The sequence below is a fragment of the Herpailurus yagouaroundi genome, unplaced genomic scaffold (genome assembly GCF_014898765.1).
Source record: "Herpailurus yagouaroundi ecotype Mexico unplaced genomic scaffold, PumYag 190, whole genome shotgun sequence".
Taxonomy (NCBI): Eukaryota; Metazoa; Chordata; class Mammalia; order Carnivora; family Felidae; genus Herpailurus; species Herpailurus yagouaroundi.
Genome location: NW_024412421.1, coordinates 28,204,856 through 28,230,542, shown reverse-complemented (window position 1 = coordinate 28,230,542; position 25,687 = coordinate 28,204,856). Strand labels below are relative to the sequence as shown.

The 25,687-nt window shown below is 48.8% G+C and overlaps 1 protein-coding gene and 1 non-coding gene across 2 annotated transcripts in view; one reads left to right on the top strand and one right to left on the bottom strand.

Annotated features, from left to right (window-relative positions):
• Positions 1 to 25,687, bottom strand: part of VAT1L (vesicle amine transport 1 like) — a 148,734-nt gene that overhangs the window by 99,508 nt on the left and 23,539 nt on the right. Inside the window, exons 2-3 of the mRNA XM_040443191.1 lie at positions 25,292 to 25,421; positions 21,090 to 21,305 (exon numbers count right to left, since the gene is read on the bottom strand). Of these exons, the coding sequence (XP_040299125.1) occupies positions 21,090 to 21,305; positions 25,292 to 25,421 (346 nt within the window). The remainder of the gene's footprint in view (positions 1 to 21,089; positions 21,306 to 25,291; positions 25,422 to 25,687) is intronic.
• LOC121010080 (small nucleolar RNA SNORA15) lies at positions 22,256 to 22,329 on the top strand. Its single transcript, XR_005781000.1, has one exon. It is a non-coding gene; the product is annotated as a small nucleolar RNA SNORA15 (small nucleolar RNA).

Genomic DNA, 25,687 nt, shown 5'->3' with positions numbered 1-25,687 from the left:
AGGGGGGGGGGGGTGTGGGCATCCACGTTGTAAATGTTTCAAGTCTGATGTAAATTACATGTTGTTTTTGGCATCTCAAAAAATCTTTCTGGCTGGGGAGCCGGTCCTTCTCTGGGCTAGCCAATCTTGGAAATAAAAAAAGGGCTCAGCTGGGAGCATGCCATCCATACGCAAACTAAGCGATCCAGAGCCAGACCCCCTCTGTCTGGTCCATATATCCCAGGAGGCAATATTCCTCTGCGTCGATCACCCCAGGGCTAGATATCAGGCAAACAGAGACCATCCCTACGGCCCGGACCCCACGGAAATTATTCTAACTAGCCAGTCCTAGGCTGCCCGCCCTGCCCCACCTTGCATTTCCACAGAGACCCCAATAAAGGGCATTGCTTGAGTGAATCCCCTGCTACTGTCTTCTTCCTCCTGCCCACCCTGGCGTCTTTCCCACGTGGTCCTCCGCGGCATGCTTTGCGTCCCGTTTTTAGGACCTATGAGGATAATACACTTCATTTTTCTGAGCCTCTCCTCTGCCTCCTCTTGTGGCCACATCTAATAAAAAAATACGGAACAGCATCCCTCTTTTGTCCCAGGGGTTGAGTGTTTTTGTGCAGTGCACAACTTGCCCAGCTGCACATGGTGACCCTACTAACCAGCCCTCGTGAGGATCATATCAAGTCTTGTGTCTTCTGTCAGTACCACTTCCCAACCGATGTAAATCACGGGTAGCCACTGCCCATCCCCTCGTTCACAGACTCCCACGTTGCCTGAGACTTGGCCTCCAGCAACCATGCGACCGGAATCCTGGCCGGGGAGCCAGTCCAGCCCACCAGATGGCAAAGTCTCCTTCGCGGGACTCCAAATCATGGCGGGGCGGAACCACTTCCAGGCTGGCTGCCTTCCATGCAGTGCATCTGAATAGATTTCCTGGATGATTACATTTGCATAGTAGGATGCCGGATTCACATTTCCAGCCAAATTATAATTTGTACCCACAGTTTGGAGCTGTGGTTTTGATAAATGCATCTATTTCAACCCAAACCTTATTAGGTGATGTGATTGTAGAATGTATCGTCTAAATTGGGATACTTTTTGAGAGTGAAGGGGGATGCTATTATTCATTTTTTTCCATCCAACAAGCATAAGCCGGAGGTGCCCTAGGCAGATTGGGTCACCCTACCCTATGAGGGTAGCCACCTTCATGTTAAGTCAAGGTAAGTCCAGGTGGCCAGGAGAGAAGAGCCAAGGTGTAGGCCTCCGTGAGACCCGGAGTTTGATCCTTGGACCTACCACTCATTACTGGAGGGACGGTGGCCCGAGTACTCTGAACAGACAGCTCATCTCTAATGTTGGGATCGTATTACCCGCCTCACAGCATTGACCTGAGTATTAAATAGTACATGGAGAAGGCTCTGCCTGGGGTTGAGTACCAAGTGGCGGCTTAGGAAGTATAAGCTTACATCCCTCCTCCCATCTTTGTGCCTCTGCTATATTGCCTGTGCCCCAACCGCAGAGATTTGGGAACCAAGGTGCATCAGAGACTGGCAGAAAGTAAGTGCCCTCACCTGAGAAGACAGTTTCCACGACTCAGGGGTCTGCCTGCGCGCCTTTTCCTGATATCCCTGTTCATTGAAGGCCCCTCATTAACCGGGTCTCTCAACAAGAATAGGAGCCTGACCTTCTGATGCGATCAACGAATTCACTGGAAAGCATTTGCCCCGGGGCGCAAGATACCCAAATTCTCAAAGCACTGCTCTCCCCTGCCTGCCCTCAGAGATCAGACCTCGGGACTTCAAACCCCTCGGCTGAGGGTCTGAACTGGGTGTTGCAGAGCCCATCCCAGCGGGAGGGTGGCAGTGAATGGCTCTGGATGAGAGGATGTTCAATCTTCGGGCCTGTGGGGAAGCGAAGGGCAGAGGCTGGTCTCCCGATGGGAATTCCCACAGGGACGTTCAGTCCCGTCTGCTTGACATGTTTTCCCCCTCCGTCCTCAGACCTGCTCTCTCTAAAGAACACCTCACTAGGGGAGCGTGGGTGGCTCAGTCAGTTGAGCATCCAACTTTGGCTCAGGTCATGATCTCACGGTCCGTGGGTTCGAGCCCCGCGTCAGGCTTTGTGCTGACAGCTCAGAGCCTGGAGCGTGCTTTGGATTCTGTGTCTCCCTCTGTCTCTGCCCGTCCCCTGCTTGTACTCTGACTCTCAAGAATGAATAAATGTTAAAAAAAAAAATCTTTTTAAAGAGCAGCTCACTTCCCGGCTTTGTCCTGCTGTTTCAAATCAACAGCAAACTTTCAAAGTTGACTGACTTTCTTTGTAAACGCAACAAGTATAAAATGAATTCCACCCTCAGTGTTGTTTATCAAGCCCTCTCTCTTACAGTGACACCACCAGGCCCAACACTAGATCCTTAATGGACACTCCTGGGACCCCCACCCACCTTTGCACAGCACCAGGCACATGGAAGGTGTTCGTAAGTGTGGGAATGAATGAATGGGTGGAAATCTCTTGACATCTCTTCCTTCTTTGATACATCTCAGGAAGGCGACATCCTGTTCCTTTCATGGTATCCATTTTTGCAGTTTGACAAGCTTTACATTTAGCTTTTGTTCCGTTCAGCACATAAATCAACGTGTTATGCTCTGTGCATGCTTATTTTCTCCGCGCACCGTAGTAGACTTCTAGGAATACAAGGAGCAGACAGCAGGTTCTGGACACGGATTGACTACAAAATACCCCTGACTGTACTTACTAGCCTTCCGGAAGTGTGCGGCTCACGTGAGCTCACAGAACGTTCGTTTTGCACACACGTGTGTGGTGATGGCGCCCGCCCCTCGGGTGTGAGGCGTGACGGATGCCATCTCATGAAGGGTTGGGCATCCTGCCTGCACCTGCTAATATTATGGTTAAGGACTCTGACTCCTCTTGCATTTCCCCAACAAGCTCTCCGACTGGGCCATCACACACAGGGGGGGCAAGAAGGTATGAACATGAAGAGCATCGAAAGCCGAGATTCACGGTCTTCAAGACCTAAAGATGTTCTAGGTCCTCCACCCTCTAATCTAGTGCAGAAAGCCCAACCCAGCTCCCGCTCTGTCCTTCCAGGACGAAAACCGATGAGACGGAAATGGAGAACGGACGGCCTCCCCGGTTCGCCCGTTCTGTTTGGGGGCAACTCTAATGGTTCTGAAGGTCCCATTTATATTGCGCTCTGGGGAGCCTCCCTGTAGGTTTTGCTCCCGGGAGTCATGGCACACAAAACAATACACTTGTGGGGGCTCACACCCCATATTACTACTCTGTTGAATCGCTCTAACATCATTCTCACATCCTGAACCTTCTTTTTTCCAGCCTGGCTATGCCCAGTCCCTTTAGTGTCTTGTCACAGGCAAATAGAACTACGTCCCATGGACGACAGCTGGTAAGATGGAAATCCTCTGAATTGTGGCATGGTGGGACCACCTCCCTCCAATTCTGCACTGGCAGTTCTAGGTATTTCTGTGTTCGCAGCCTACTTTTGCATAACAGAACTCGAACAGATCAAACAGATGAGCAGAACACTACAAAAGTAGGGAGAAATCGCATTGCTATTCCCGACCACGGCCTAGCAATATTGCACACTCTCTGAAAAGCCAACGCGGTCATCCTCCGGTCTCCTGGGTTTCGCCGCTTGATTTCAGAACTGCTTAGTGGCTGATCAGGCTCTCTTTACATGTCTGCACGAGCCAAATGTCTTGCATGGCCCAGTAAATAGGTGTTTTTCTTTAGGCAACAGCATCCATTTAACCTTCTCACTTTACACACGGCAAGTTGTATTGCATGATACATTTTTAGAGCTCTCTCAAGTCCACACTCTGGTGGGCAGGCAGGGTATGCATCCTCAGAGGAAAAGCATGCACATGGGCCCATTATTGCCAAGGTTCTGCGATGCACTGCTGGAACGGTATCAGGGCAACCCAGTTTGAGGACCACATGTGTGTATGTCAGAAGCATGGGGGATAGAGGGAGAGGTGGATGGATGGCTGGGCTTTTGTCTCCCGTCCCCCTGTCGCACACCCCCTGCTTTTGTCCACTAAATATTTATAGGTTGCAGTCCACAAGGGAGCTAAACATAAACCACTTACGGTTTCTGAGTTTCCTGTCTGCTTCCTCATTCCCCAAAAGCTCCTGGCAAGATTGAGGCTATTATTTCCCTAAGCACAGCATAAACTCTGAACATCTTGGTAAGCTCTTCTGATGTGGGAGAGGAGGAAGTGCCACATTGTGCAGTGGAAGGATCTAGTCTGCTCTCTGTTCAGCTCTTTAAAAAGTATTATTATGAAAGCAACACATGTTCATGCCCATGGTAAAGAATGACATTTGGAAAATACGGAAAACTCTAAAAATACCAACCATAATGCCGTATCTCAGAGATAAATACTCGACATAATCTGGCTCATTTTGTGCCAGCAGTTTTTGCAATATATATGTGTATATATTTGATTATTGACAGAACTGGAATCACACTGAATATACCACTGGGTGCCCTCATTATTTTTTTCTTACTAGGCTCATATCGTGAGCATTTTTGTGGGTTGTGAAAAATTCCTTAGCTTCATCATTTTGAATGCCTGGGGAATCTTCTATTGTGTAGGTCTATTATAATGCCTTTTAACCAACCCCTGTCTTCTAGGAAATTGTAATGCCATACTACTGTAAGCTGTATTTCAATGAACACCTTTGTACCTGGATCTTTGACTGTAAGTTTCAGAAGGCAGAGTCTAAATCTAGTTTATCCGCTGCTGTATGTTTTGTGTCCAGCACATTGTTGGACAAAGTGTCAATGCTCATTGTTTGAATACAGACTGGGTCCCTGTGTGACGAACTCTCTGAATCTTTCTGGAGAAGAGATTGCCAGTAGGTAGGGTTGCATCATGTGTTTTCATTTATTTAATGTTTCTTGATTATTGAGAGAGACAGAGACAGAGAGCGAGCGGCGGAGGGGCAGAGAGAGAGGGAGTCACAGAATCCGAAGCAGGCTCCAGGCTCTGAGCGGTCCGCACGGAGCCCGATGCAGGGCCCGAACCCACAAACCGCGAGATCACGACCTGAGCCGAAGCCCGACACTTAACAAACCGAGCCACCCAGGTGCTCCGCATCCTGTATTTTAAATGGCAACGCTACCAGTATGAAATTACAAGGTCAAAACGCTTAGCACAGTTCTAAAGAGACGACTGGAATGGAAAGCATGCATTTCAGACTCTGTGATCCACAGGCTAATAAAGTAGAGCGTGCTGCAGGCATTTTGCTTTGAAGAATTCATTTTGGTATTGGTAAATCAAACATGGTCGCTGGTTTAATGGCTTACAAGCCATATTAAGTAATGAAACTGTGTCTACATGTAGTTCGCAATTTGATGAAAACAGACTCATTTATTAGCTCTACATACTTAATAAATGTATCCTCCTCCGCACAATTAAAAACCTCATCATCGTTACACAGATGCTGTCTGCCTGGAACAGGTGACGTTTACCAGTTTAATTTGATCAAGTGTCTCCCAAGCGCCCACTCCAGCCTGGACCCCGTGTTATGTGCTAGAAACACAGAGATGCCTAATGATCCACTCTGACCTCAAGAAGATCTATCTAGACAGGAAGACTCGTGGGCAGTGTGGCATGCTAGTGCTTGGCATATGGAGGTAGTTAGTACATATCTGTTGGATGGATGGATGGATGGATGGATGGATAGAGTTTGGCCAAAGCGATGTCAGTAAAACAACGTCGAAGGTGTAGAGATGGGAGAGCAGGGAAGCCTTCTAAGAGGAAGTGACATTTAAATGATGACCAGGAACCTTCCAGGCCTAGGGATGAAGGGAACAGCAAGGGCTGTCAGGTTGAAAAGCGTGCGGTTCCAAGGGGAAGGTGGGCAGAGGGGCACGGCAGGAGATATGGAGGTTGGTGGGAGTGGATGTTGGGCAGGGGATGCTTGAGTTAGCCTTTGGCTGATCACAAATGACTTGTTAGATGGTTTGGTTCCCCCAGAGCAGACCCTAAGATGCAGATCTGTGTGCGTGCGGCTTCTTTGGGAATCGATCGCAAAGATGGGAGGAAGAAGGAGGAAGTGGGGCAGAGAGGCAGGGGAGGGAGGGAAGCCTGTAAAATGGCTCCCCCCGGTGAACAGCTGGACCCATCGCTGGTGGGGATGAGAGACCGTGTGGACAATGCTAATACTCATCATCCCATCAAGAGGGGAGGGAGCTCAGGAATTTGCCCCCCAATCCCCTTGCTCATGAGTTGAGGGATGTTCCCGGGTCAGTAACTCCCAGATGCTTCCAGCCTACCCATGCAAGGGCCAAGTTCAAATGAGAGAATGACCTCGGTGAGTGCTGGCATGAATCGGGACTGCGCGCCGACCTCGGGCAGGGATGTGGTGTGGGAGGGCGTCTGGATGTCTGCCGCACAGCCCTAGCGGGTTGCAGCCTGGACCCCAGCAAGCCGACTCTGTGACTAGACAAGGAGAACAGCCCTCTTCCAGTGACTTAGGGCCATCAGCTATTCCTGCCTGGGGTGTGTGCTGCTTCCTGAAGCCCACAGTGAGCTTCCTGCTTTTGACATAATCGCCCCCTTGTCTCTGCTTAAATGTCATTCGCTCAGGGAGGTCGTCTTTGAAGATTCAATCTGCATCTTTCTTCCTGTTTACTCTCTCTGCATCTTGAGCCTTTCTTTTTAGAGATGTAAAATATTATATATAATATAGGATATTTATATAATTACCTATACTACATAACAATAAATACTACACAATACCTTGTAATATGCGTGTATTTATACAAACAAAATGTGCATCTATATCCGTATATATACACATACGCATACACATGTTTAGAAAATAGGGTATATGTATATAGGTATCTGTTTGCCGTTCGGTTCTGTGCCTGTCTCCCTTATGTGCCACTGCATTCTAGACACCCGCCGTGGTGCCTGGCACATAGTAAACGCCCAGTGAAGGTCTGCCGGGTGCATAGATAGGATCCACTGCCTGCGTTGTGCACTTGCTGTCAGAGGAGGCTCCATCCCCACGATTGTCCCCCTTCCCAGCCCCGGGCTTCAAGGTGCTGTCATCTCTCCATGCTGCGGGGTCCTGAGGCTACACGAGAGCCCTGAGTAGCAGGGAGTAAGACTGGCCTCTGTCTGGCCCTGAAGGGGAGGCTGGGTCTTGCCACTGAACTTGCAGCCGCTTCGCATCGTGGGGATGGGCTCTAGAGAACAAGGCTCCTTTCAGTGCCTTTTCTCCAGGCTTAAAATATTTGCCGTCCTTAATGCATTCCTGACTGGATGTATCCCCTAATCGCCTCAAATCCAGGATTTCAGCCTCGCCGGTGTAATTAATTCCCTGGAAGGTTCAGAACTTTTTGTGGGAGAACTCGGGGGCCCCTGGGAAATACGGATTGCCAGATAAAATCTGTATTGGCCAAATCTGGCCACCCTACTGGGATCGACCTTCTGTCGGGGCTCCGGACAAGTGAGGAGTAACGCTCTCCCCACCCCCCCCCCCCCCCCCACCCCCGCCCAAGCTTCACTCCTGCCCTCCCACTGCCACCTGGCTTCTCAGGCCAACGTGACCCTATATGCCATCGAAAAAGACAGCTGGTCACAAGGTAGCTTCAATGCTCCCAAAATAGACAACAGGCAGAAGCACTGAGCAGATGGGTAGACCCATCCCTGCTGTCACCTTCCTCGTCTCCCGACCTACCTTAGTGGTTTAAAACACAGGCTTAGAGAAAGGCCCACCTGACCGTGATTTCTGTACTTCCATCTCTGCCAAGCATGCGACTTTGGAGAGCCGCCTCAGTTTCCTAAGCAAGCCTCAGTTCCCTAAATCTCAAAATGCATTGATGATCATAGTATATACCTCACAGAGTTGCTGTGAGCATAAATTAAAAAATGGGTACAAGGCATTCGACAGCATACTTGTGAAAAAGTTAAGAACAAAATGGATTTCCATGCCTAATTTTACGTATCTATACTACATATGTTATACATAAAATTCACAAAACTTGATGGGGCGGGTGCCTCAGTAGGTTGAGTATCCGACTTGGGCTCAGGTCATGATCTCGCTTTTCATGGGTTCAGACCCAGCATCGGGCTCTGTGCTGACAGCTCAGAGCCTGGAGCCTGCTTCGGATGCTGTGTCTCCGTCTCTCTCTGCCCCTCCCCTGCTCATGCTCTGTGTCTCTCTGTCTCTCAAAAAATAAAAGAAGACGTAAAAAAAAAAAATTGTTTCAATAAAAAAATTCACAAAATTTGAAAAGTTGGACATCGGAATTTGACAATTAAAACATCATTTCCGACAGCAGCACAATTAAAAATAGCTAAGTGGGGGTGGAGGGCGCCTGGGTGGCTCAGCCAGTCAAGCGTCCGACCCGTGATTTCGACTCAGGTCATGACCTTGAGGTTTTGTGGATTCAAGCCCCAAGTCGGGCTCGGCACTGGCAGCACGGAGCCTGCTTGGGATTCTCTATCCTCTCCCTCTCTGCCCACCCCCCCCCCCAACCCGCACTGTCTCTGTCTCGCAAAATGAATAAACTTAAAAAGAAGTACAGAATAAACTAAAAATAGCTAAGTGGATATCGCGTGCCAGGTGGCGCACGGACCCCTGGCATACATACATCTGCTTTTCCTAGCAAATGCTAAAACGTGTACGAGATCATTCTTCCGTTACTATCGTCTCTGAGGTAGGGTGGGAGTTGCACGTGATCACAGGCGCTGTTTACCGTGTGCTCACTGGGGCCGGCGTCGTGCCGAGGATGCTACCACCTTGCTAACCGCGGGACACTGTCTCGCACACAAGGGGACAGGGACTCAGAAAGCTTAAGCAAGTGGGTTCAGACCATCCGGTTAGTTGCCAGAGCTGACAGGCAAACACAGGTGGGTCTGGCGTCCGAGACTCTGAACTTCTGGGCCGTGATAAGCATAAACTCGCCTGTATCAGTACAGGGGACCGAAACGAATAGTAATGCGTTCCTTACATCCATAGTCGAGGTGATTACACCTCGCAGAGCACCATCACACCAAGGCAGTGGCATCTAATTCCGCGAGAACTTCTGTTCTAAGGAAGCTCTCTGGATCACCGGTTCTCAAAAGTCGAGCTTGCGCTGGAATCCCCCCGGGAGGGGGGGGGGGCTTGTTAAAACCCAGATTGTGGGCCCCATCCCGGTTTCTGATTCTTCAGTAGGTCTGCGCAGGGCCCAAGAACTGGCATTTCTAACAAGTTCCCGGGTGATGCTGACGGTCCAGGGACCACACTTTGGAAACCACTGACTCAACTCTCTGAATGCTCACATCAACGCTTCATGATGAAGACAAGGAAAGTGGGGTCCCAAGAGGTTAAGTAACTTGCTCTGGTCAAAAGAAATACACCTTTAACCTTTCAGTTGAGCTTCTCTTCTTTAAGCTGATCCCAGAATCATGTCACTTTTCTCTCCCTGATGCTGGTGGCAAAGCCCACCACGGGAGACTAAAGCCCGGGGCTCCATTTACCCAGCTCAGGGCCGTGTTGTGAAGGTATTCCGATGTTCGGGCTGGCACACATCCTGGGTTTGTTAATACCAAGAGAAGCCCCAGTGATTTGGGAAGAAGACAAATATTCACCCGCTCCCATATTCATCCACATACTCAACCTGTAAGCATTCATTTCCTTCTGGACACTCGGCAGACTTCTAGACAATAGGAGGATTCTCAGAAAGGAGAAAATGAGCTTCCTGAACTAAGTGAGTCTGGAGCTCTGCAGCAAGGTCTAAATGGGGGCCATTGCTGAAGAACTCAAGGATGGACCAGGAAGGCCAACAGGTTTGCATGGGCTACAGATACCACGTCGGATCGTAGTAACGGTCGCTGCACTAATCATCGTGGGCCAAGTTCCCTGAAGAAGGACTCTGAGTGGAGATCTGCATGCAGGGTGTTTACTGGGGAGTACCCTCGGGAAGAGCATCTGCCAAGGAATGCACGAAACAGGACTGGGCAGAAAGGGGAGGTTGAGCTGTGGTACGGTCGCAAGAGATGCTTAAGCTTGTCCCACAAGTTGCTCCAAAGCTGGGCTAGCCCTTCAGAGTTGTCCCCGTTGGGGCAAGGGGACTGTAGCCACAGTGATGGGAACAGAGGCCGCCCCAGCAAGGGTCAGGAAACTTGACAAGGCAGCTCCCTTCCCCCGAGGGCTTTTCCTGGAGAAGGACACAGTCCTCAGGAGGCAACCCACCCACAGCAGCTACGGGAAGTGGCCCCTCAGTCCTGAAGGGCCTTTTGGATGGCACGTCACAGCATCCACTAGTTTTACTAGGTGACATTTATTCAGCACTCACTGTGGCCAGGCGTTATTTGAATGTTTTACACCCATTGATCCGTTCAGGGCTCCCACTACTCTGGGGTGGGTAGAACCACCCATGTTATCCACGAAGAAAGTAAAGCACAGCGAAGTCACAAGTCCTAGAAATCGGGATTCAAATTCAGGAAGTCTGCCCCAAAGACTGAATGCCTAAACAACCGTTGTTAACTGTTTCTCTAACTCTCTAAAAGTTTAAAGAAGGGGGCCCAGGGTTAGGGGAATGGGTGCTGAGAGGGAGACAGGTTAGGAAGTTTGCATCCGGAAGGTAAAGAAGAAAACATCACAAGGAGACACAGGATCGCTAAGGGAAGTTGACGGACAGGACCTTAGAAACCATGGGGCCTTCCTCATTTTCCTGATGAAATACTGAGTCTACCTCATTTTACAGGAAAATCTGAGGCACAATGATGGCAAAGGGCTCACCCAGGGTTACACCGTGATGATAGCAGCCCAAAGCACGGAGTCCTGGCTGCTGCCCTCCCTCTCACTGTTCTAATGAGGGAAGTTGGAGCGAACATTCTGGAACTTAGCCATCTTGAAATCACTGAGCAGACACGCTGTTTCTAAAGGCTCAATCTATTCACCCTCTGGCAACACAGGAGCTTATGAAAATGTCAACCATGAGTTAAATCTCTGCTCAAAACCCTCTACGACTCCGCATGGCTTTTAGGACAAGGATAAGGATGAGACTGTCAGCATGGCTGCTCTGGGGTCACTTCCCTGCCAATCATTCACTGTCACTTCTTTGTGCAGATTCCGTGTCATTGCCCATTCCTGTAACCCCTCCTCCCTTCACCGTTCTTACCTCCCGGTCTCCTGCTCATCCTTAGATACCAGCTCTAAGTTTCCTCCTAAGCACAGTCACCTCTGATCCCCAGAGTGCCTTGGTGCTTGGGTCCCAGGTGCTTGGGTCCCACGTTCTATAGTCACAGCACCCTGTACTCCTACGACAGTACCTATCACTACTGCCATCAGGGATCCACATGCCTCTGGGAAATATGCATCATATCCATGAGACGGCAGGCTTCAGGAGGGGGTGGGGGAGAGAGAGAGAGGAAGAGAGGGAAGGAAGGAGAAAGAGAGGGAAGAAGAGAGACTGAAAGGCAGAGAGACAGAGAACGAGAAGCAAACACGAGAGATGCAGACAGAGAAACAAAAAGCTAGACAAAGGGAAAGAGAACCAGGCAAAGAGAGATGCGAGAGAGGCGGGGGGGTGCGGGTCATGACCAAGTGCGGTGAGCGTGGGCCGGGAAGGGTGGAGGCAGGGTGGGGGGGCTCCAGCTTGGGTGAGCAAAGGTGGGGTTCACATTTCCCCTCGCTATCCGATCGATCGCACAGTTGAGAAGCCCAGGCGCGTGTTGAACGGGGGGTAAGTCAGGGGCAGCAGTGGGTATCATGGCGTGCACCGTGGGGTGCGAGGGCACCCAGAGCCTGCTGGCGTCGGTGAGAACAGACGAGCCTGCTCCTTGCTGTGCATCTCACTCTTTCCCAGCTGAACTGACTTGGCATCTTAATGAGGGCAATAATATTCTGCAAAGCAAGTGCGCCCTTTGGGTGTGTCGCTGGGAAGTCGATGGGTCCTCAGGGTCGGATAAATTCAGCAAAGACTAGTTCGTGTGTTTGGAGTTCTCGGCACGTGTCCAAGGGCTAGAATTACAGAGCGAGATTCTCCTTAATGTCTAATTATGTCTTCCGTGTTTGAGGAGAGTGATGTCTGGGACGGGGCCTGTGTGACGACCCCACTAACACCGTGCAGCCGGCCGTCAGGGAAGACACACGGACGGGGCGGAGATCGGCGCGGGCTGCCTGCTGCCCCAGGTTTCAACAACCAGCCGCCAGCTGAGTATCCTATTTGCTGCCCACTGGCTTCTGGCTGTAAATGCCAGAGTGCTGTTGAATAATATTTTCTAATCAGATAACAGTAATTATAACATGATGGTAATAATACCGCTAATGAGAGCCTCTGACACTTGAGTTTTCTGCGCACCAGATAGCATACCAAGCCCGTCCCGTAACGCTCTTTTAAAACACCATATAAAAAGTAGGAGATAGGTATTACATCCATTTTCTACAAATGAAGAAACAAGGTCCGGTGAAGTTAAAGTACTTGTTCGAGGTCTCTCCCCTGGACCCCAGAGAAGCTAGGATGAAAACCAGTGGTGACCCCAGAATCGGGACCTTTTTGTTTCCTGCTATCTTTATAACTTAAACGCTGTTTTTTGGGCCCCGTTCTTGCCTCCTTCTCCTTTTTCTTCCTTCATTCCCTCTACAAACCTGACACCACTGTGTCAGGTCCTGGCTCGGTGCTCAGGATACAGGGATGAAGAGATCACACCATCCCTGCCTGCACCAACCCGGCGGCCATGGCTTCCTTTCGGCTGGATGGTCAGGACCAAGGGCAGCTCCGGTGCTGAATGTGCCTGGCTCCTCAAGAAGTTGCCCATGTCCCAAGAAGATCCTCCCCTCTTCCTGAGGAGCCGTGAGTTCCTGGGCAACCCCAGGTTGTCCTCATCTCTTGGGGGAAGAACCCCACCAACCAAACCCATGGAGTGGAATCCGTTCCAGCTCACTCTAAGCAGAAGCAGGGTCTCTACCAGTGTCGCCAACCCGTCAACACCGCCTCGTACTTGAAAACGTGGGTCCTGTATTCAAAGGGACCCGAGTTCATAAACCAGCTCTTCCTCTGCATAGCTGTGGGAGCGGGAGCAAGTTACTCAACCGCTCTGTGTCTCAGTTTCTTTGTGAAAACGAGGATGTGATAGTATCTGCCTCATGGACGGTGTACGGAAATTGCTGGGCTCCTTCTAATCTAGGCCTTATCCCCTTGTGAACTGATACATTTATTCCACGACCAATGAATGCACGAATCCCATCTCAGGGGCCAAATTTAACCTTTCTAATATTTATGATAAAGATGGTTTCTTTGACCCAGTCATGATTTACTGTAAAGGAGTTAAAAGCAGCTAGAGTAAAGATCAAACGAGGCTTTTGCAGACACAGACATCGCTCGGAAGACGTGTTTTTAGACATATTTCTCCTTGACCTAAGGCACACTGCTGACGCGGGGAATCCAAGCACCGGCCGCCGGCCTCAGAGGTTTCCAGGAGCAGAGACGTGAGGTGTCGCTCACCAAAGCACCTGTGACATTTAGGAAGGTGAGGGCCTTATTCTTGGGGTCTTGAGAGGACAGGGTGTTAGGCATCCCAGAGTCCTCAGGCTGGAGCCCTTGGTGCTGACACTGCCCTTGTGTGTTTCCTCGTACCTTTGATTAGTCATGAAGGAGATGACGGAGCCACTTTGTTGTCTTTAAATTTTCAGAGGCTTCGCTTCCTCGTGTTGTAGATCCCGGGAGGCAGGAGGTCTTGCTCTCGTGAAGTCCTCCTTGTCCGGGGTACAACGTGGGGCAGGCAGAAGAAACAGGGGCAGGTGCCCACCTTCCCAAGGCCATGGCTGTGGTGTACTGTCAACGGCACTGGATTGGGGGTTCCTGGCCCTGGACACATGCATTCAGATTCGAGCCTTCCTACTAATTAGCTTTGCAGGCTTGGAAGCAAAACCCGACCTCTTAACCTAGGAAATCATAATCGCTAAGCTTCACTGGGTGTTTATCACGTGCCAAGCACCGCCCCAAGTTCACAAGCTCCACCGAAGGCTGGCACTAATATCACCTCCATTTTACAGGCGAGGAAGTTGAGTCTTAGGGTGGTTGGGAAGGTGGGGCAGGGAGTCTGTCTCTAGAGTTCGTGCCCCATCTCTTCACTGTCAAGTGCTATCCAGTGGGTTCCAATGGGGGAGGGCTGTTAGGATGGCTACATGAGTCATGTTTTCAAAGCCTCTTTACGCAGCTACGGTTTGTTCGGCCCAAGCTGGTATCTGTCTTTGTTTCCTTCCTGCTCGCAGGTCTCATGCATGTACCTGCTAGCCGGGGTGCTGAAGGACACAGACTGACCACGTGCTGGACCACAGAATGATGGAGGGGGTGATGGGTGGGGCGGCCACAGGGCCATGAAAAGGGGGCCTCGTCCAATGAGTAATGGACACCAAATGCAGACAAAAACATCTGCGAAAAATATGCAGAACGTTGGACGGCCTGAGCAAGGACACGGAGGGCCTCTTAATAGATTGGAATTTACAAGATCCTGAGAAATGATTCCCCCCACCCCCACCCCGGGATTAACTCAATGACAGGGCTCTCCTCAGCTCAGCAAATAACTTTTCTAAAACACAGAAGAACGGCCTGCAACAGCTTTTGGAAACACCAATGTTTGCTGCACTTACTATATAGCAAGGAATAGGCACAAAAAGGATAAGACCCAGGTGCTCTGATGGAGGGGGCTTGGAGGTTGGGGGAAGGGAGAAGATGAGCAAACCAACACATAATAATGACAAGAGTTAACGCTCCGTGTCTGGTTTTATGTGAGGTGCTTCCTGAGCATCAACCCAGTCGACAGACACAAAAACCCACTGAGGAGTAAATGTACCGTTATCATTCCCGTTACGTGAATGAGGAAACTGAGACGCTGAGTAGCCCTGCCCCCCTGCCCGAGGAGGTGAGCCGTGGATGAAGACTGTCTGCCTCCAGGGCCCGTGCCTTCACCCTGGGGACAGCGGAGGGAGGAGGCGGGCACAGCCTGGGGATGCAGGGACGTCAGATGCCCTCTGTGTGCAGGAAAGGAAACGCAACGCTCGCGGCTGTAACAGGTGATCCCAGGAATCTCAGCAGTTAAGGCAACAGAAGTTTCTTCCTCCCCCTGCTCACGTACAGTCTAAGTGGTGGTGGGGGGGGGGGGCGGTGACAGGGCAGGAAAAGGCAGGAACCGAGGGTCCTGGGCAGATGGAGACTCGGCTGTCTTTAACATATGCTCCGGGTCAGCCTCACCATCTGCCAGGAAACTAGGAAGACAGCGCAGAGGGTCTCACAAGAAGGGACACAAGGTTAGCGGGTGGGCATCACATGGAGGCCTCTGCCGTGGCCCACGGGCTTGAGCTCAGGGGCGTGGCCCCAGCTAGATGCAGGGCCCGGCGGGGAGGGGTGGCTTGAAAATGCAGTCCCCGGCTGGGCGGCCATCTTGGCCACGTGCCTATGGAAGCTTCGAGTCCTGTGTCACCAAAAGAAGAGGGATAGGGAGAAGTGGCCAGGGAGAAAGACAAGATCCAGATGATGAGGGCCATTTGGGGGCCAAGAAGCTAAGGAGACCGAACTCTGTCCTCCCAACAGTGGGACTGTCCGTGGGTCATAAGGGGTGACAAGAGAAGACGGGGTGTTGGCCGCCAGTAGAGCTGACTTAGGAGGCTGTGCACAGAAAGGCAGTCAAATGACCGTTGCAGTAAAGTGGGTGAGAGAGACCGGGGCCATGATAAAGGAGCAGGAGACGCGGCAGAGAATGGCGGGTAGCTATAGGGAAGGTCCTACCGTCTGTAATTCTTTATGCCTACCCCTGCCTCTATGTCTCATGAATGCCCTACCCTCCACCTCCACCTCTGTCTCCACTCTTGTCTATCTGCTTATCCTCCAGAGATCACAGTGCAAATGCCACATCCTTGGGGGAACCCCCCCACCGCCGACTTCACCCCTCGCCTCTACCCCAGGTCATTTCCCTATTACAAGCACTCTTTTGGCTTCTTTTTCCCTTTCCTAGAACTTGGCAAAGTTATTCCTGTGATTATCTGATTTATATGCCCACCTTTGCTTTATAGGGCATCTCACTGAATGAAAAAAATCTGGTGTTTTTCTATGTTGAACGCCTAGTGCCTAATCCAGTGTCTGGAACTGAGTGGGCCCTTGCTACCTCTGGGCTGGATGAGTGAATGAATAAAGGAACGAATCAAAGGATGTGGAAACTTCTCGCATGCAGGAGACGGGCCCACCGTGATTCCTCGATTGCTGGCTAGATTAGTTGGGTAGATGTTAGTGCCTTCCATGATCAATGACAGGTTTGTTTTCAACAAAATATTCTCATGTAGTGATTTTGCAGATGGTCGTTGTCTTTTCTGCTAAAATAGAATGGCTATCTGATATGTCCAAATCCTCCAACACGCCGGGGACCCCCACTCTCCCCAGGCTCTGACCGTGTAATGCTAATGGTTAGTCGGCCACTCAGGGGGGACCCCGTGAGGTAGGGGAGCCTCAGAGTGCCCCCTCCAAAGATCCTGGCTCTCCTTTCTGTGGTTCTTCTTCAGAGTGATTTGAACGACACTGGAAATGCCCCATCTATAATGAATAGAATTTAATAATTGAGCAGTAGCTACGTAACTGTGTCTGAAAGTTGAGCTCTGCTTTCCTTTCCAAGATCTCTGGCCCATCTCCGGCTGCCTTCTCTCTGTTCAGCTGAGATGATGAAAAGGTAAAAGGATGCCAAAAACTGGAAAGCATCAAATGTCAGCCACGGAAGCAAATACCCAGAGGGTGACGGTCACGCTGATCTCCAGAAACTGAGCACATCCCAATCGAGATGCTCCAAGTCCTAGCAGCTCGTTAAACGGGACGGGCGGCAAAACCCTCGTCGTGAAGTTCCTGACACGAGCCCCACTCGGTTACTTATTTTGTTCCTTTTCCCTTTAAGAGGTTGCAAGCCCGTTTTCAACTGGGTTCTAAAGATGTGATTAGGGGCATTACCTTCTCAGACTTATCTGGTTCTGCTATTGTCAGGGGCAAAGTGCCTTCAAAGATGTGACAGAGCAGTGTAGACACTGGGGCAGTTCCACTGAGAAAGTATTCTACTCTGGACAGGACTGTTTTCCTACGCAGTCGTTTCTCCTTATCCGCGGTTTTGCTTTCCACGGTTTCAGCTGCCCGCGGTCAAGCTGGATCCGGAAGCAGGTGATCCTCCTTCTGACAGATGATCAGAAACTCAGTAGGAGCCTAACGCCGCCTCCCAACGCTTACGCCATTCGCCTCACGTCACGTCACGTCACCACATAGGCATCGTAGCGTCTCACGTCATCACAAGAGCGGTGAGTACAGTACAATATTTTGAGATCCCCTTCCTATAACTTTTATTACAATATACGTTGCAGCGGTTCTGTTTCTTGCTGTGGTTGTTAACCTCTTACTGCGCCTAATTTATAAATTAAACTTTGTCACAGGTGTGTACGTGTAGGAACAAGCACGGTCTGCACAGGGTCTGGTACTACCTGCGGTTCTGGGCATCCACGGCGGGTCTTGGAAAGTACCCCCCTTGGAGAAGGCGGGGACGGCTGTGCCGTAGTAGTGTCCTTCGAAATCACAGTTCAGGCTGGTGTTCCACACGTCCTGTCTGCAAATTCCCCAGCCTTGGATAAAAATCAGATAGGGGTCTTGGCGCCATGAGACCTGCAAACTTCATGTTAACTCGATCTGGGAAACTTTGTCCTAATTAGGTCTAATCTCTGTCATCCTATCAACATCAAGTCAGAAAACATACACCTGGGCCACAGCCTTCGGCCCTACGGTCAGCACTGGGTAGAGGCTGAACAAGCATCTGTCAGGCAAATGAATAAATGAAGGGAGGAATGATTTGGGTTCTCCCAAGACTCCAGGCCGTTGAGCGGAGACAGAATAGGTTTTGGCATCAGCCAGAGTAGGGTGTTGAATCCTAGTTTTGCTGCTGGCTGTGCGCGCTCCGCGGTGAGAAGGGAGGCAGCCCAGGGAAGGTGGCTGTATTCATTTCTCATTACCGTAAATTACCACACATAGTGGCTCCAGAAAAACAGATTTATTCTATTTCTTTCTGGAGATCAGAAATCCAAAATGGATTTCACTCGGCTAAAATCAAAGCGTTCCTTCTGGAAGCTCCAGGGGAAGAACGCATCTCCCTATCTTTCCAGCCATCTAGAGACTGCCCACATGCCTGGGCTTGTGGTCTCTTCCTCCATCAGCAAAGTCAGCAGTGTAGCCTCTTTAAATCTCTTTCTGGCTCTTCCACCTCCCTTTTCTATCCATAAGGACCCTTGTGGTGACATGGGGGGCCACCTGGACAATCCAGGATCTTCTGTCCATCTCAAGGTCCTTACCTTAATCACATTTGCAAAATTCCTTGGCCATGTAAGGTTAAGTACTCACTTTAGGGATTAGAGCACAGATCGTCTGCGGGAGGTCACTCTCCTGTTACCACAGCAAACATGAGCCAGAGGCTGCGCTTACCAGATTTGCCCCACAGTGGTGAGAAGCGCCCCCATTCCTCCCCAGGATGCTACAGATAACACATAAAATGTATTCCCTAGGGAGCCCCCCCCTCCCAACCATGAGAATAGTGGCCGGTTGTGTTATTGGGAGGAACCTAGCTCTGCCTGGGCGTGTCTCGCTGGTCTTTCCCTGGCGGGGCAATGGAATGGTCTGGGCTCTTCCGAGGACTCCTTTTTGTTGTTGTCGTTGTTGTTGTTTGGAGGGAGAAAGAGAGAGAGCATGAGCAGGGAGGAGGAGCAGAGAGAAATAGAGAGAGAATCCCAAGCAGGTTCCATGTTCACTATGGAGCATGGTGCGGGGCTCGATCCCACCAACCCTGGGATCTTGACCTGAGCTGAAATCAAGAGTCAGATGCTCAACTGACTGAGCCACCCAGGCACCCCCGCCCTAGGACTCTTTTGGTTTTTGTCAGAGAGTGTCAACTCCACACAGCTTGGTTGAATGTTCATACACATGGATGTGCACTTCGTCAAAAGTCTTTCCTTTAACGGTCACCTTGAACTCAATGCTCCACCCCACCGATCAAATCTTGGTTGGGAGAAATACCATTCAAGGAGACCCACTCGCCTGAGAGATGGGCCGCCCAATGACACCTTTGAACTCTTCCGTAGGTTAAGCCAGACTACATCCTTTTGGCCCCGAGGTATCTGCTTTCACTAAATTTTGCTTTATTTTGGTGCCACTAGATGACATTAGGGGTACACCATAAGAAAAGCCATCACAGAAATAGCTGCACGTATTACACCAGTATTGTTGAGGGCAGTTGATTGCGTATTGCATACATTTCTTATGAGAAACCGCAGAGAAATATTTCCCTGGTCTCAAAACCCAGTACTGGGTATGGTTTCCCCTAGTAACTGGTTTGTTTCCTTCAAATGAACACTAGCTTGCGTGGCTGGTTGTTCTTCCCTCTTTGTGCTCACTATTAGGAAGGAAAAGTATGCAGCAAAGCTTTAGGATGTCAGAGCCTGCATTATGGGCACGGACTTCTCTTCCTACCTCCTCGTCCCTTCCCCCGGTTTGCCTTCACATGTTTCACTCTTTGGATCTTTACCGTGACAGTGTCTAGAAGCCCTGAATAAAGCATGACAAGAACTTTTGTTATTTCCCAAGGTTTTCTTCCCTTTTGTGAGACAGACACGTGCCCCCGATGCACACCTCTTTGTTCCAGGAACAAACTCAAAATGAAAAAAAAAAAAAATACATCAGAAAGAAAACATCATCAGTGCCAATGTTTAAACACTGGCTCTCGGCAGAACGGGGTCCGGCACCACTGTAAAGAGGGGAGCTTCTGTTGTTAATGTGAAAACCAGTCTCTGGCACTTGGTATGCTGAGCACACGGAGATCATAAATGCCAGCATTCTAAATGGCTTGCTTGCTGTTAGTAGATTCACTGGCACTGAAATCCATTTCTTTTCTAAGGATGTTTAGCTTTTATTATATCTTTACTCATGGTCAAAAGACATCAGCAAATTTGCTAAGGTGATTGAAGATATTCCTTAAGTTTCACGACTTTGCCTTCACGTTTTTGTACGTGAGTTCATCTTCTTGGAGAGCAAAACAGAAATGCGCTTTATACTGCATAAGGCTTTGATAGTTGTAGAAAGCCCAGATAAAGAAAGAATGAATGTTAGCGGAACCTCCACGGAAAACATCTTTATGGATAGACCCAAGCGTATGAATTCATTTCTGAGCTCATCAAACCACAAAATCACCAATACTGAGAGCAAACCCTACTCAAGGGTGTATCAGGACCTTCTCTTTTTAATCTCCAACCCATAGAATCCATAACATAGAATGTATTCAATAAACACTTGTTGAATTAATGAGTTATACCTCTCGTGCTCAGAAAGACTAGAGCTCTACTCTGACTCCAGTAGACCGTGATGGGAACACAGTGCTTACCACGTGGCAGGCGTGTAACACGGACTGAGTGCCTGGGGCTGAGACACATCCAAACCATGGAAGAAATTTCTGCCATCCCTGAGCTCTAAGGCAGCAACTTTGTATTTCCATTATTTCTCCCCTTACCAAAGCCACAGCTGACAGGTGATATTAGCAGGTTCACCTACTCGCACAGACATTCTTAGGTTTATGTGTAATGCCCAGCGTGCTAATACAATCTCCATCCACCTCTCCCACTCAAGAAAATAGATCAGAACACAAATGAATAAGGATGTCATTAATATGGGAACAACCCAGAATCCATGGCAACTTACTGAAGAAGTAAATCATCCACCATTTTGGTGTTTCGGATCATACCAGTAGTACATGACTTATAAGCCGTTGTACAATGATCGACATAATAGTCCATTGTGACACCAAGACTGAAACCATCCCTGAGACCCACTGAGTCCTAACATGCCATCTCGGAGACTTTTCAAACTCCAGAGGCTCATTCTACCCCCAGCGCAATCATCTATATGAGCCATGCATATGTGCTTCATCCAGAACCACAGAGATCATCCCTACTGATGGACAATAGCTCACATAAGAACCTCACTGTCAACTGGGTATCAGTCCACCTTCACCATAATGATACTGAGGAAGAGGACGCACAACCAACCAACTTACCACACCACCGCCAGCTGAGTGCACCAGCACGGACATTCCTTCTCGGAGGTTGGCAACTTCGAAGAGCATCATATAGGCTGTGACGAAGTTCATGGGGAATGCGGCAGCCTCTGAGAAGCTCATGTCATCTGGGATCTTGTAGACAAATTCCACTGGCGTGCAGACCACCTCTGCCCAGGCATTGTAATTGACAAATGCCATGACACGGTCCCCGATCTGGGCACGAGGAAGCACATGGTTAATGGAAGCTTCCTACTCTTTCCTGAAAGATTTCTCAAATACTCTTAAGAACCTGATGAAAACTATAGATTCCTTCCCAAAAAGAAAGCCCAAACCCTCAAACATGCACACCCTCACCGGCCTCCCAATTCCAAGGCATTTGCGGATGCTCTGAAGCCCATCTATGAAAACTTGCCAGGAGTCATAGAAGCCAGGTTCTCCATCTGCCTTCTGAAGCTTTCCTATACAATGTCACCACATCACACACCGTGGAATACTGGTGTCAGAATCTCATTTGACCAACTCAGCCTCTCGTCCTATCTCTGTTTTGGAGTGGAGGAAAACTAAGCCATAAGGCAGTTTACACAGGCGGGGCTAGGTTATCTCCTCTCATCTGTTTTCTGCCACTCCACATGGACTCCCTGCCAGGCTAGTGCATTGGGATATTTGCATCAAAGCCTAGCACCGGATTACCGATCACAGTAGAGGTAAAACGTGGTGGATCAGAAGAAGCCATGGAAACCTAAGTGCAGGAGACTGAACAGCCAAACTTACAGCAAACTAGGGAGATGCCGCCAAGTATGAAGAATAACCTTTTTTGGACATGTGTTATATGTCAGGTGTTATCCTAGGGGTGTCACATGTGTTTTTTGGTTTTGGGGTTTTTTTTTTAAATTTTTTTTAATGTTTTTTTTTTGTTTGTTTGTTTTTTTGAGAGAGAGAGAGACAGAGTGTGAACAGGGGAGGGGCAGAGAGAGAGGGAGACACAGACTCTGAAGCAGGCTCCAGGCTCTGAGCTGTCAGCACAGAGCCCGACACGGGGCTCGAACCCACGAACCGTGAGATCATGACCTGAGTCGAAGTCAGACGGTTAACTGACCGAGCCACCCAGGCGCCCCGGATGTCACATGTCTTAACTCGTCTGATCTTTACAAACCGCTATGAAGGCATGGCTGAATGCATGTTCTTTTCACCAGTTTTTTACATAGCCAGACATCATGCAAAAAAAAAAAAAAAAAAAAAAAAAAAAAAACTGGGGGGAGTGGCATTCTTCCCTTTAAAGTCGTTCAGGTGATATGGTAAGCTTTTTCATAGTATATCATTATTAAAGGGAAATACAACTAAGTGAACTGACATTGATGACTTGTATGAACTGCTCAGTGCTGGTTAAGCTGACCCACTCTGCTCTTTGGTGTTAGTTGCTTGTAGTCTATGACTTTCAAATGCAGTATTCAAATTGCTGTGGTCATAGCGAATTTTCAATCAATGAATGGCTTTCATACACATGTGCTTTAGTTTCATATATTTACAATTGAGCCTCCTGTTTTGTTTTCTCTTAGCTTAGCATTTCTCTTCATCCCCTCCTCAACAAACAACAACAAAAGCCTCCTATGAGATGGGCGTGTAAGAGCTCGCATTGCAGATGAAGGATTATAGATTTTACAGACATTTATATTGAGGCCAAGAGACATGAAAGCACCTGCCCAAGGTCAAGTAGCTAGGGAGTAGCTGAGCCAGGAGTTGAGTCTACCAAGGCTGACTCTAGATACGAATGATTAATTCATCACACCTGAGGTACATGCTACAGAGACCTATTTTTCTAAAGGTGTCTACCAAAGAACCTACCACTTTTGGGAATATTGGTGTAACTCTTTAAGTCTCCGTTTCTTCAGCTGTAAAATGAGTATGATGTAAGGAAAGGGTCCTCACAGAGACGAAATAACAAAACACACAGGCCGTACTCTTGGCACGGGGCATGTAAAGCGAGGAGAGAACAATCACAGTTGACTCTTTGAGAGAACAGATGGGTTCCTGGCCTCATGGAACTCCCAGCTCAATGATCGCACACTGAATACAGACCTATTTCACGAAGTAGAAGGAATGGCTGTCTAACGAAAGAACTGGCGGAAAGGAAAGGCTATTCCATGGCAGTGAGTGTCCCAATCCCTGGAAGGGTTGAAGGCCAAATGGTGATTGTTGAGAGTTACCATCTTACATGCAACCGCTTGGGCCAGAGGATAACCAAGGTCTAACACTGGCATTCTCTTTTGCACTGAATCATGCAAACCGAAGATCCAAAAATACCATGGAGTAGCTGATGACCCCCAGTGTCCACACAGAGGACAATGAAGAGTAGTTTAACCACCTTGACAGGGCTGATCACACTGTCACAGGGCTGACTGCTCCAGTCTCTTATTCAGCTTTGCTCCATGAAAATGGCAAGAGTGGCTTAGCCATCACATCAGCCCTAGCCTGAGTCCAGAGGTAGGCAGCTCTTTTGTTGTTTTCTGTTTTAAATATCCAGTTGACCTCATTATTTGATTTTGTTAATAAAAAGAAGTTCGTCCTGGGCGGTTGAGCCCAAATTATTCCTTTACCACCGTACCTCTGGAGACAACTTTTCAAGCCTCCCTTGCAATGGATCAAACCAACAGAGCTATTCAGTGTGTGGTTTCATGAAATCCCATCTCCAACATGATTGACAAAACTAAATCAGAATTCCAGGGGGAAAATTAGTACTGGCTTTCCCCCAAGCCACACCCTGACTGGAAACCTGTAGGTGGCTTCTTTCATTTGTTTGTCCAGCTGGAAGACACTGGAGGGAAGCGGCGGTGAGGGGTAGGGTGCTGCCACTGGTTATATTGCTTACCTGGGGACCGAAAATGCAAAGCCATATGAAAGAAAGGAAAAAGTGCATTTACTTCTTTCTTAACACTTTTCTGCTCGATTATCTGGAAACCAGTGGCAAAATGATGAGTGGGATGAGACTTTCAGACATTCGTCACAATGAATTTGGAGCATACTAATACTCGCAGAGTATATTTGAGACTGAGCAGCAGTCTCAAATTCAATGCCAAGGGCTTTTTGGCATTCCATTTATAGGATTTTCCTTCCTGCATTTAGCCCTGCAGCATTTGCAGGTTGGGAGCAGGGGCGAAGAACATGGGATTAAAGAAGAGTCAGTTCCAGATTCAACTACCTTCGTGTTGACCTCACAGGAAACAACTGCACCCTTCTGAACTTCATCTCCAAAGGGACAATAGCAGTATTTACCTCGCAGCATTGTGGTAAGGCTGAAAAAGAATGATTTGCCCATGTTTCTGGTTATGCCGGGTTCTCACATGTTAGCTCTGTTCGTTTCTCCCTGGGGAAGCCCTTAAGTTATGAGCGAGAGCTCTTGTATCTGATTGGCATTGGTTTTCCTCACTCCAAACGGCTGCGGTTTTGTGCAATTGATTTGCCCACAGTTTTTCAGTCATTAGAGACCGGATTCTGTTTGATTTGCATTACCGTGGTAGCAAGGGTCATATGTCTTTTCATCGATTAAAAATTTTTTATTATAGAGAATTGTAAACACTTACAAAATAGTCAGAAAAATATAACCCTTTTTATCCGTTGCCCTATTTCCAACGCTATCAACCCACGGCCAATTCTGCTTCGTTGACAGGTACTTCTACTCTTTGCCTTTAAAATCATCGTTTAAAAGTGTCACCTCCCCAGTGTCTGAAATAATGGTTTATAAAAGATTACTTAAATGCATCAGTTAAGTAGATACCTAAGGGAACCAAATTATGAAATACAGAGGCTATTTCTCCCTAGCTGCTATGTTGTGTCGTCGATTTTTGCACCTGAGGTACGGGGGAGATGGGAGCCATGTGCAGGGTGAGGGAGTATGCCCACCTGGTTGACCCGAGGCGACACGGTCTTGTTCAGCTGTATTACATGAAGAAAAGGGAAACTTTCTTTTCCTGGGCCACTTCCCAGACTGTTCCCAGGAGCAACCAAGATGGTGCATGAGAAATGCACAGGGTATGTGGAAAATCTATTATTTATAAACACTGTTAAAAAAAAAAAAAAACCCTAACAATAAGACAACAGTCCTAACACACACATGTTCTCGCAAACATTTTTTGCCTCATCTTTTCTGATCGCAACAGATTCCAGATAGGTATTACTTCTTCCGTCATCAGCCAAAACATTACCTCGTATCCTTTCACGCTGTCCCCCAGAGCTTCCACGATCCCAGAACACTCAAATCCTGGCACCAGGGGAGTCTTAGGAGGGTTATCGATGTTCCCTTGTCGTACCATCAAGTCAATGAAGTTTAATCCACTGTGAACGACAAATTGGAAAAGAGAGACATTCAAAATGAGAGCCAAGAGAACACCATGACCTGACTTTTCTTCCGTTCCCTTCTCGTCCCTCCTTCCCTTGCCCCATTCCTCCCTGCTTTCTTTTTTTTTTCTTTTTCCTTCCTGGCAAAATATGCCTAATAGTAAGTCATTTGGCTGGACCTCACTAATAAAGCAAAACAGTTATCTCTCTAGATAAGGGATGCTTTCCTGGCAGTTAAAATAGCCATCGCAGAGGTGGCCTTC